This window comes from Chenopodium album, chromosome 7 (assembly GCF_948465745.1).
Source record: "Chenopodium album chromosome 7, dcCheAlbu1.1, whole genome shotgun sequence".
In the NCBI taxonomy this organism is placed as follows: Eukaryota; Viridiplantae; Streptophyta; class Magnoliopsida; order Caryophyllales; family Amaranthaceae; genus Chenopodium; species Chenopodium album.
Genome location: NC_137840.1, coordinates 60,939,524 through 60,951,918, shown reverse-complemented (window position 1 = coordinate 60,951,918; position 12,395 = coordinate 60,939,524). Strand labels below are relative to the sequence as shown.

Genomic DNA, 12,395 nt, shown 5'->3' with positions numbered 1-12,395 from the left:
CCGTGAAGGGTTAACGCGTGTGGATAGAACACCGCGAGTTTTTAGAAAAAACTCACTTCCATGGTTTGGTGAATTCAACATCTCAGATGTACCCTTTGTTGCCAGGAGCGTTCAATCGGGTAGATAGAGCATGAATTCCCAGAGGGTTATGTCCATATGTAGAACACATATGGGTTTCAGAAAAATGAGAAAAAATTCAATCAGGAAGTAGGATCGAGCAAACAATACGAAAAACCGGTCGAAATTAGAAAGCATATTTCTGGCTCGGTATTGGGGGAAATTGGCGCCAGCAAACAGAGACTGGCGCCAACTTTTAACTGTAGCGCCTGGCGCCAATACTGGCGTCTGGCGCTACGGCTAAAAGTATGGCGCCAAGCTCTGGCCCCTGACGCTACTTCCCACATGCCTCAGCAGCTTTCTGTGCTCAATAAAATCATCCAGTTTCGCGCGGTGTTATTTCAGTCCTAGTTGTGAAAGACATTTCTCAAATTTCCTACGTGTAAAATCCTTATGTTTTTCACTCATTACGGATGGTCTTTCCAATGAGAACCTTTTTATGCATATGACAATAATGTTAATCAAAATTACGCACATGAAATACTTAGAACTTTTCGAGTCTCATCCACTCATTCTAAATCATTGCCGAAACAAATTCAGGAATTAAAATAGAAATCCTCCCCAGTGGAGTCGCCAAAAACTGTAGGGAATAGTTTCAAGCCTTTAAAATCCCACTAGCTTGAACCCCACTGTGATCATACACTAAAGTATGGTGGCGTCCAAAAGGGAAGAAGATAGAGCAAAAGAGTCGCCAACAAGTTTTTAAGGAACTTGTAAACCGTTCACGAGGTGAAGGTTACACCCCTTAACGATCCAAGAGATCGTCAACTCCATAAGGTCATGAACCAAATAAGGGTTCGGGGATGAAGGTACAAATCCAACCTAAAAGAGATTGAACCTGCCCTAATAATAGGCCTCTACTTTATTCTGCTCGTATTCATGTGCGCTTTCTGACTAACATACAATCAATAGATTTAACCCTAAACCTGTTTAATCTATGTTGGTTGAACATTAATGCACATACAAATCTATTATTGGCAATCACTTGAATTATAATCACAATTAACCCTAAACAAGATTATTAATAATCTTATCAAGCGTGATTGCAAGTACCAAATCCCTTTAACATGCATAAAAAGGCGTGATCAAACAATAAAGAATAAATATAATATGTATCAAGCAACATAATCAATAATAATCATAATAATAATAATAATCAACAATATTCATGTTAAAGCATAATAAATAGCAAGTACCTAGGCATGATACTAACAAGATTAATAACAAACCCTAGCATGTCACTAAGCAATAAAAATCAAATCTTTAACCCTAACATGATACTAACATGAATTAATATTAGGAAGAACATAGGAAGCATCATAACAATCATATTTAATATTAAAAATACCCTAGACATGATACTAGGAATATCATAAAAACAATATAAACATGATTTCTACATCATAAAATCAATTAATCAATTAAAGTACTTACTTGGATGCCTCGTACCTCTTTCTAATAACAAAATACACACGTTAGTAATTTCAAGGAAAATAATAAACAAAACAATTAAATTAAATAATTGAAAGAGAGATTTGGGACCAAACCCTCAGAAATTAAAACCTTTCACGTCTAGGGCAAAGGCAACTTCGAATATGGCTAGGTGTATCAAGATCTTGTGAATGCGGAATTTTGTATGAAAAAGGAAGAAAGAAAGAAAGAATGCTAAAAGATTAATGTTATTGAGAATTGATGAAAGAAAGATGATGAATGAAGAGAATTGGATGAATGATAATTGGTGAATGAGGAAGACTTAAGAATAAGGAGAATTGGTGAATGTTGGTGATTGTTGATTGATAATTGATGATCGAAACCGGAATTTTTGATACGATATTTATAGAGAAAATCATCCAAAAAAGATAATTTATCAAAACAGAGTCTGAAGACCAAAGAACCACCTTGGCGCCAGCCCTGGCTTATTGGCGCCAGGACCAGTGGCTAGCGCCAGGCGCCAATGGCTGGCGTCTGGCGCCAATCCTGGTTCCAGGCGCCAAGGCCTGGGGTTGGACGCCAAACCGGCTTTTAACACGTTTTCGAAAATCTGATAATTTTACCATACTGGAAGATAAAATAATATAATTTCAGTCGAAAATACTATTTGATCTAATTAAAACTCTAAAGAATCCTAATTGAATTAAGAATGATAAAACCTTCTAGAATGCTCTAGAAGACCAAAACCATTCCTAATTACATTAGGAATGATAAATCATATTAGGCCCTCCCCTAGATCATTGGGCCGTACTTAAAACTCAAACCGGGCCCAGTTTAGTAAATTGGCCATAAATTCCTCAATATTCATCGGAATTGGGCTTATAATATATCGTTGGAAAGGTCTTTGCAAGCTCCATCCAACTATACTACTATTGGACCCATATCATGGACCAACTAAACTGGATTGGTTGTTTTCCTAAAATAAAGTTTTCAAAAACAGAGAGAAGAGAAAAGAAAAGAAATAAAACTTTCCGCAACACTAGACCTTTCCACACTTTCGTTTCATTCGATTATGATTCGACGTGAAAGGTACTCATCACTGGGTTTGGTTTTGGGGAGACACAAATGGGTGTCTACAGAGACTATCCCACCATTCCTCATCATAAGAAGAAGCAGATGCCGAAGTTGTGAATAGATCCTTGTAGAAGGCTTGGGTAATAGAAGCTATTTGATCAGGGTTGCGATGCCATTCTCCGTTTGAATCTCTGAGACCAAAGATCCTATTATTTCTTTTCCGAGATTGAACAGAATAAAAGAGAAGGCGAGAATGTGAATCCCCGAGAGCATCCCATTTTATCTTAGCTCGTTGTTGCCAGAAAATATAAGCAGCCTGTGCTTCTGCGACTTTCTCATTCTTAGTGGAAATAAACAGACAGCGATCAACCCGAGTATCAAGAAATCGTGAGGCTTGGTGAATGTCAAAAACCAGTTGTTTCCAGTTAATACCCCAAGCTTTCTTATGAGAAATACACAAGGCTAAAAGACGATCTCGAGAAACCGAAAGCTTTCTTTATAAAGCAAACATGGGAGATCCAGGAAAAAACATGGAAAAAACCAAAGAAATAATGTCGTGTATGGTTGGAACAGATAAACACCAGTTTTCAATTTTATAGGGTCGCTAAATATCAACAGAATCAACTGAATCGGCTAGAATAATTGCGGCGTGATCCGAAAATAAAATTGGCTGATGAGTAAGTCTAGTGTCAGGATATTCCAGAAACCAGGTGGGGGAGGCATAAGCTCTATCTAAACGCTCAAAAATAGGATCCGAATCAAGTCTATTATTAGTCCAGGTATACCGAGGTCCCGAAAAAGGAACATCTACTAGATCCAAACCCATACGCCAATTTATAAATTCCATTTGCCCTGGAATTAAAAGGTTACCTCCTAACTTGTCCGAAAAGTATTCCACCTGGTTAAAATCTCCAATAATGATCACATTTGAAAGTGATTCTATAATTTTACTAATCAAGTACCAAATCTCCGAACGATTAGTAACATGGGGCGAACCATACACAAACATCACATGTTTTATTTCATCTCCTTGTACTAATTTACACAGGTATACATTTTGGGAACTATAAACAGGAACTAAACCTAATGGAGTAAACCAGCAAATAAACATACCACCGCTAAGGCCATTAGCATCAATGCCACAACAACCCAAAAAAGGCAATGATGCTAATTTCCGCACAACACTATCTACAGAAAGCATAGTTTCCAAAAGACACAGTATATCTACACCATGAGAGCGGACTAGAGAGGTAATATAAGGATTTTTTTTGCGATTCCGCCTGTCCTAAACCCCTACAATTCCAAAGTGCCACTTTCATCCCGCATTTGGTGACCTTTCCCGAGAGGTCACCGATCCCTCAGAAGACTCAAGAGAGATAGAAGAAACATCGACCTGGCATTTCTTGTAAGGAAGAAAACAAGAAAGACAAGGGGAAGTTGAGTATTGTTGCTGCTGATCATTTGGAAGAGGAGGGGCAGAAGGAGAAAGTGCGCCACCCGCGCGCTTACGAGGCCCTCGTTGCTTAACCCATTCCCACATTTTCTCTCCGCTCTTTCTCAATTTAAGACTAGAATAAGTCTTCAGTTTGTTTCCAACTTTGCGCAAAGGAGAACAGGTTGAAGATTTAGATGGAGAGGAAACAACAGTATCCTCCATTGGCGGCGAAAAAGGCGGTGAGCAGTCCATTGGAACCACTGTGTCCGAGACAGAGGAATCCGAATCGGGACCCAGAGAATCATGCTCACTAGAGGTTGATTCGCAATCAGGTTGGAGAGCAGGCTGAAATTCGAACGCTTGTGAAGAAGAATCGGCTATATAGCCTGAGTTTTCCGAGTTGCAAACCGAAAAAGAAGAGGAAAGAGACGGCGAAGGTGATGGTGAATGAGAAGTCGCAGCCGCCGTCGTCCCCTCCCAATTACTTGGGCCAGCCCCAAATGGATCTTTGAAAATCGGACCGGAAGGGCCTAAAGGAGGAGGTGAAAAATACGGTAAATCCGAATTCGGAATAGGCACGACTTGATCCAAATTCAAACCCACTTGAGAAGCTTGAAAATATGGATCATTAGAAAAATTGGGCCAGCCCAAGTTCGGAACATTAGAATATCCATTATAATATAACCCATTCGTAGAAGGAGAACTGGGCTCTGAGGAAACACTTCTGGAACTCAAGGCCCAACCTGAGTTATGATGGCCCACATGTCCAAAACTTGAGGCTGCTTGAACAATGTTAGACAAATCTTGAACATCAGAAGAGTCCAAGAACTGCCGCCAGCCATCACGTGAGTCATTTAGACAAGAATTCCCTTCTGAATTTCCTGATCCCCAACTCACACCATGATGCCAACCATTCCAATCGGAATATGCATGAGTGACACGTGGAGTTGAAGTGTCAACATAGTCTTGAGTTTCAATATGTTCTCGAATAGAGCGAGTATTTCCTAAGTGTCTCCGCCTAACTTCATGCTGACGGCTCCGGAAAACACCAGTCTCCGGTGGTGGAGAAAGACCTGGAAAAGAGTATGCCATAGCATGATTATTAACAGAGGAACCTAAACGAGTATCGTCCGAGGCCAAGGGAATGCCTAGACCACCACTGTCATAATCAGACGGTCGAGAATCAGCAGAATTTTCCATCGGATCCTCATCATCATAATCACCAAAGAACACTTCTGTGGTCCAATTTGCACGAACTGGGCGAATGCCTCGCAAGGCATTAGAATATAAATTGGTATCGGTAGGACCATATAGCACACGAGCGCCGCTTTCGTGGAGCTGACGAAAGCGAGCCTCTAGATGATAATTAATTGATGCTTGTTCCGAAGTACAAAAATTCCTACTATGCCCGACAAAACCACAATTTTTGCAAAATCTAAAGATACCCTCGTATTTAAAACGAAACCACGTGACTTGATTATTAATAGTAGGAAAGTAACAACCAGGAATCAAGGGCAACGATAGGTCAACTAGAATTTTAACACGAGGGTATGGAATAAGAAACTGACCGTTAGAGTCATCCACCATAGTTTCCTCTCCAACATGGGATAAGACAATTGAGGCTATATCCGGAGTAGAATAACGAACTGGAAGACCCTCCACTTGAACCCATAAGTCAACCAAGTGAAGGTTGAGATTGAGAGGCACCGAGTGACCTCGAAGCCTTTGAAGAACAAACAAACCACCTCGGAAGTGAACCCACCCTCTAGAGTCAAGTTCCTCAGCATCCGCCTGAGTACCACAAAAAAATATGTAATCACGACCATACGGAAAGAAACGAACAGGAGCACGCAGGTGCCAAAATCTTGAAACAAGTCTCTGAATCATAAGAGGATTGTAATCGGTTCTATCATCCCAACAACGGCCTATAATACTACAATTCCAATCTAAGTCCAAACCATCATCTAGAGGAGGAGGAGGAATATAATCCTCTCCTATAATATGAGGATAAACGAAAGTAGTAGGAACAACAAAACGAGACATTATTAGAGGAACTATTAAGTTTAGAAAAGGAAAATGAAGAACAGGAACAGGAAAGCAAAGAAGTTAGCTGAGTGCATCTAGGCGCATAGGGACTATATATTTGGCATGTACATAGGAAGGCAATCTGGAGTTCGGTGGTACATTTTCTCTTTTATTTTAGTATAGTAGTACATTTTTGTGCACTACTATATATGTATAATGTACCATTAAAATATAAGTTATCTGAATAGTATTTTTTATGTACTATTATACAAGTAGTGGTACTTTTTGTCATCATATTTTTCACCTTCAGATTCCCATTATTTACAAAAATGTCATCCTATTTGCATCCTTAATACATAGGGACTATGCGCCTAGAGTTTTCCAAGTTAGCTGGGGTAAGAAGAAAGAATTTTAGAAAAGGATTATGTGTGAGGGTTTCTCACTCTAGGACTTTCTCTCACTGGGAGTTTTAATTTGCTTGTCAAAGAGGGCGACTCATCCAATATTTTGTGTCACAAAAGGGTGTGTTATGTGTAGTATAAGTAGAGTGGTCAAATTGAGTGATGCAGTTTAGGTCCAAAATGATTTTTGATGGATCTAGTCACTTCAAGTACAGGACATACTAGCTTTGCTTGTCGTTTCAGAGTTAATCAGATTAGTAAAGGCCTGTTCTTATACGTTTATTTTCAGTTCCGTTCAGTTCCTAATTTCCTTCTCTTATAATATATTCATTTCAGTTCAGTTTAGTTCAGTTGAATTCAGCCTATGAAAACAGGCCCTAAGTCATGTCTGCAAATTAAAACGAAATTTTTGTAATTTATTTTAAACTTGTGCCAAAATTGTGTAGAACATTAAATGAGACACACCAAATAGAACTAACAATTGGATTTTGGATAGATAAATTAAAGTATGATATGGAGTACATATACGATTAAAGATTGAATTTACTTGTACATTTTTTCTTACATTGAGTGATGGATTATGAATAACAATTAAAACACACAGCCATTTTTTTTTTTTTTTTTTTTTTTATTTTTTAAAGTAATTTTTATGGAGTAAAATTTAAATTACTTTCTTCCTTCGCAAATAAAATGTTTAGCTAATTGCTGTCTATACATTTTTTTTTTAATTAAATGTCAATAAAAAAACCCATGATATTCAAATAATAAGTCAAACTGATCCAAACGTTAAAAATCGGACAGAGAATTTGAACACGATTAGAAGTGTTAAATTCCAACCGGACCCGATCCGAAACCGAGCAACACAAAAAATATCCAATTTAAAATTTACATCGCATGAATAATTTAGCATCACTCAAGTTTAAAAATAAACCCGACCATTTGACCTCATCGAATCCAATCCGAATATCGAAATTGACACCTCTAAATACCATTGATTATTGTCTTCAGTAATCCTTGGTAGAGTATAAATGTGTGCGAAAATGCCTAAAATCGACAAGGAGATACATATTTCAAGCTTGAGCCAACCACAAGTAGAATATGAAAATCTAACCAAATTATTTGAATGGAAAAATTGAAAACACGGAATACTAGGCAGCAAGTCATCCATGTGGAAAATAACAAAAATATTACACTATTCATTCTGACAACGATCTATTATTATTCAACTAACCCTTTTAAAAAAGATTTAATAATTTTTCATGAAATAAATTTATTTTCCTACCTGCTTTATTAGTTTGTTCCCTCCTTTAAATTGGCCCTTATTGCAGTGGAAAAATCTCACATTTAAAACACGTACACTTGAGAGATAAGCTTATTAATTTTAAGCTTGAGAAAAATGGGTTCATCAAATAATTTGGTTCTATTTTTAGTCATAGTTTCATCTTTTCTAGTTGTAATATCTGAGGGTCAGCAAAGCAGTGTACCTGTTGTGCCTGGCCTTTCATACACATTTTATTCAACTAGTTGCCCTAATTTGGAATCCATTGTTAGGATTCATCTTCTTCAAGTTCTTGAGAATGATACTACTCAAGCCGCGGGTTTGCTTCGACTTCACTTCCATGATTGCTTTGTTCAGGTATATAATGCATTCAACTATTGTTAATATATATGTGCCTTACGTGTACTATATTTCTTTCGTTTTTCTTAATAACCGTAAATATTGATATTTCAAATGGAGTACTTATTAGCACAAAAGTATAATTAAACAATGATAGATTTAATGTTATGTTCGTTAAATTAATATTTTGAAAATATACATTGAAAATAAAACTTAAGCCTACATGGTTAATGTGGTGTATATGTACGGACCTAAGACTACTCTATCTGGAAATTTAATTTGTGGTACTACTAGTTAACGTAACTTACTACTTACTACTTGTTTAGACATCACTTGCTTCAAATCATTTTGTGTTATTGCTCACTTATTAATGTCCCTTATTTATCTTATTACTTGTTTTTCTCCCAACTTTCAGTTTATTTGCTTGTACTTATTTAGCAATTAATATCTTTAAGTACATAGAATTAAAAATCATGAATGTTGAGATTTTACAAAAATACTTTGAGACAAATTAAATCTAGCTAATTAACATGATCCTAGACATTGTACTTGACAAAAATTATTTTACTACCTCAGTTTTATATTATTTACAACGATTTGACATAAATTAGAGAGAAAAAATGTCTAATTATTGCAAATAATATGAAACAAAGGTAGTATTTTTCTTATGTTTAGTTAGTACAGTACACTAATTGATAAAAATCTTCTATGACAGAAAGAAATCATAAGGAGTATATTGTTTTAGTCATAATTATTTTTTTTTACAATTTCCTTGAAACTTGTGGTCAAATAATACTAATCGTGTTTATATATGCAACGTAAGGGATGTGATGCTTCAGTATTGCTAGATGGATCAACAAGTGGTCCAAGCGAGAAAAGTGCAATCCCGAACTTAACATTGAGGCAGGCAGCATTCAAGATTATAAATGATATACAAGCTCTAATTCAAAACCAATGTGGCCAAGTTGTGTCCTGTGCTGATATCACTGCTCTTGCCGCTCGCGAATCCATATTACTGGTACGAAACCTTATCTAGTACGGAGTACTTTATTATTTCTACACAAACATTTATGGTATATTTATGTTTGTGGTCCATTAGGAGTTGTTGCACTGTAGATCGAGAATGACGAGAAGTGAAGTACATTGATTGATAATAAGTAGACATTTTTATGAAAATATCTTTGCATTAGATTGACTAGATTGGACCTTGCAATTGCACATAATAAATTTTACGGTAGCAATTTTATTGTACAGATTATATATCAAATTTGTGACACGACCTGACGTTGACCAAATTATAATAATATTTTCATATTTCATGTTTATGTCTAAATGCAATTTAGGCAAGGTCCTATATAAATCTATTATGGCTATAATGATTTTAAATTGGACTACTTTTCAAAGAATACAGTAATATTTGTTTTTCATCCAGTCGAATTAATTGACTTATGTATAACTTTTATCGTACGAGTAGTTGATTTGGAAAAGTAGGAATAAGATCTTTTGGGTTCAAATTGATGAAAGACCTCATATGCTTATGCTAGTATTAAAGCTAAAAAAAGATGCACAAATTAATTAAAATGAGGCATTATTGGGTGAAAATTGTACGATTGGTTCCCTTAGCCCTCAAATAAAAACTCATTTGTCTTTTAAACACGTAGGGCCTGTTCATTTCAGCTTAATTTCAGTTCAGTTCAGCTCTAATGAGTTCAGTTCATTTCAGTTCATCTTCTAATTTCCTTCTCTCATAAAATATTCATTTAAGCTCTATTAAGCTCAGTTCAGTTTAACTCTAATCAGTTTAGTTAATTTCAGTAAATATGAACAGACTCGTAGTCAAACTAATAAATAAAATAAGTATAGCAATAGTATTTATCTTATATTTCGAGACAGAAAGAGTAAATTCTATATACTAAGGAAATTATCACATAGAATTTTTCATGAATTATAATTCTAACTATTTGGCATGTTATTTTGCAGTCAGGTGGACCATACTATAACATACCCTTAGGAAGAAGGGATAGTCAAAATTTTGCAACATCAAACGTTACATTAGCCAATCTACCACCACCAACTTTCAACACTACTCAAAATCTCAACTTATTTACCTCCAAAAACTTCACCGCAACCGATCTAGTCGCCCTCTCGGGTGGTCACACCATTGGCATCGGCCATTGTACGTCGTTCACCAACCGACTTTACCCCCAGCAAGACCCGAACATGGATAAAACCTTCGCTAATAACCTTAAGCTCACATGCCCTGCTTCAAACACTACAAACACTACCAATTTGGATCTTCGTACCCCTAACATTTTCGACAACAAGTACTTTGTTGACCTTATGAATCGTCAAGGCTTGTTTACGTCTGATCAAGATTTATATACCGATTCAAGGACCAAGAGTATAGTCCAAAGCTTTGCCGTTAACCAAACATTGTTCTTTGAAAAGTTCATAGATGGTATGGTTAAGATGGGCCAACTTGGCGTACTGACCGGATCACAAGGGGAGATTCGTGCAAATTGCTCCGCGAGGAATGGTAACAGTATGGGCTCTTGGTCTATTGTAGGTGATGAGCAACAAGGACGACTTGCTCAATACTAAAGATCATCAAATAATATAATGTAACGTTCGAGTTTAAAGTTGTGTTTGTTTGTTTTGTGTGTTTGGTCATTGGCCTTCTAGGTGTGTATTATGTAATAGAATAAGCTGTGCTCAGTATGATCATATCAAAGGTATTGGTTACATGTATACTTATATGTTCAGTTGCATTGTAACCATCCTCGCTTCATGTAATATGATGCTATATGAGCTTATGAACCTTTTGAATTTGTTGTCAACACCTTCATATTTTGGCCATGGATTGATCTTATGGACAAAATCACTAGGCCGAAAAAACGTTACACTTACACAATTACTAATGCAAGCTGCAGCCCTTTTTATGATATAAACTTTACTTGTATGAGTTGTGTCCTTTGGCCACTCTAGACATGGGCCACTTGAACAAGAGACACGCTGACACGGCACGTATGCTTACAAGGAACACGGCCCAACCCATACCCATATTTAGCAATCACATGAAATTAATTTTTTTTTTTTTTTTTTTTTTTTTTTTTTTTTTTTTTTTGAGGGAACACATGAAATTAAATTCAGTTATAATAATTCTTATAAATGCGTGCCTAGCTTGCTTTCGTTGCACTTGTAGCAATGTAGCATTCCTTGATTTCGTTGTAGATGGCTCTGTTTCTCATTTAGATTTATCAGTATACCCTTTATTTCTTTTTAATTCTATACTTTTTGCAATTCCAGCATGACAAGGACAAATTAATTCTTTTTGAAATTGCTATTCTATACTTTGTATAACATTTATCATCCATTTTTAGTTAAAATTTTGGTATGATCCGATTTTGACCTGAAATAAGAGGTTTGGACGCGACTTTTTCGGAGTGAAGTTGGGCCTGAATCGAAGGCTTGGCCCAAAATGGGTCTTTATTTTTTTGGCAATTCAAAGCCTATTCCGGTCCATGATCACCTTTACGTTTAGTACATAATGCATCTTCTAGAAGGCCTAGAACTTGTTATTACATGACATTTAGTAAGGGTGTGTTATAGACTTGTACTTCGTAATACTTTTCCATCACAATCGTTCAATTTATGTCATAGTAAAAATAAGGTAGATCTATATTAATACGGAATAATAAGCATTGTTAATACATTTCGAAATGGAGAGTAACAATGGTCATATCTTATATGCACCCGTCCTAAAATCAAGAACTAAGAAGCTAATGAAAAGTGTCAACATCAATTATTAATTAATCAAGATAAGCAACACATGTTAATTTTGAATTCCAAAGTAATAATATGGGAGTGAATTGATTAGCAACATCAATTTATTTTGTTTCAGTATTCATTCGAGATTACGTATATCCCTTACGGTTAGAGCTATTCATTTTTATTTATTATTTTCCAAGAAAATATCTTAAATTAAAATTAATTTTTTTTTTTTTTTTTTTTGATAAATAAAGATATTTAGTTACAATATAAAAATCAAGAAAACCCATTTATGTTTCTTGATCTTGATAACCGACTTAACTGATTTCCCAACAAAACTAACAACTTGATAACAAACTACCACTATAAATATTTCAACAATCCATTTCTATCATTTACTTTCTTCTTCAAAATTATATATCCCTTCATTTTTCATCCATTAAAATCATCACAAACCTTAGCTTCTTTCTTTCTTTCTTTCATTCATTCTGTTCTGTCATTTCTTATTACTACGTACTAAATTTCT

At 35.8% G+C, this 12,395-nt stretch overlaps 2 protein-coding genes across 2 annotated transcripts; one reads left to right on the top strand and one right to left on the bottom strand.

Moving 5' to 3' along the window:
* Positions 1-3,226: 3,226 nt before the first annotated feature.
* LOC145640411 (uncharacterized) lies at positions 3,227-3,823 on the bottom strand. Its single transcript, XM_081691695.1, has one exon. The coding sequence runs from the start codon at positions 3,821-3,823 to the stop codon at positions 3,227-3,229; it is 597 nt and encodes a 198-aa protein (XP_081547821.1).
* A 3,993-nt stretch (positions 3,824-7,816) lies between these two features.
* On the top strand, positions 7,817-10,927 carry LOC145639119 (peroxidase 12-like). The gene is made up of 3 exons (XM_081690282.1): positions 7,817-8,119; positions 8,925-9,119; positions 10,082-10,927. The coding sequence occupies exons 1-3, from the start codon at positions 7,880-7,882 to the stop codon at positions 10,700-10,702; spliced, it is 1,056 nt and encodes a 351-aa protein (XP_081546408.1). The 5' UTR covers positions 7,817-7,879; the 3' UTR covers positions 10,703-10,927.
* The last annotated feature ends 1,468 nt before the right edge of the window (positions 10,928-12,395 follow it).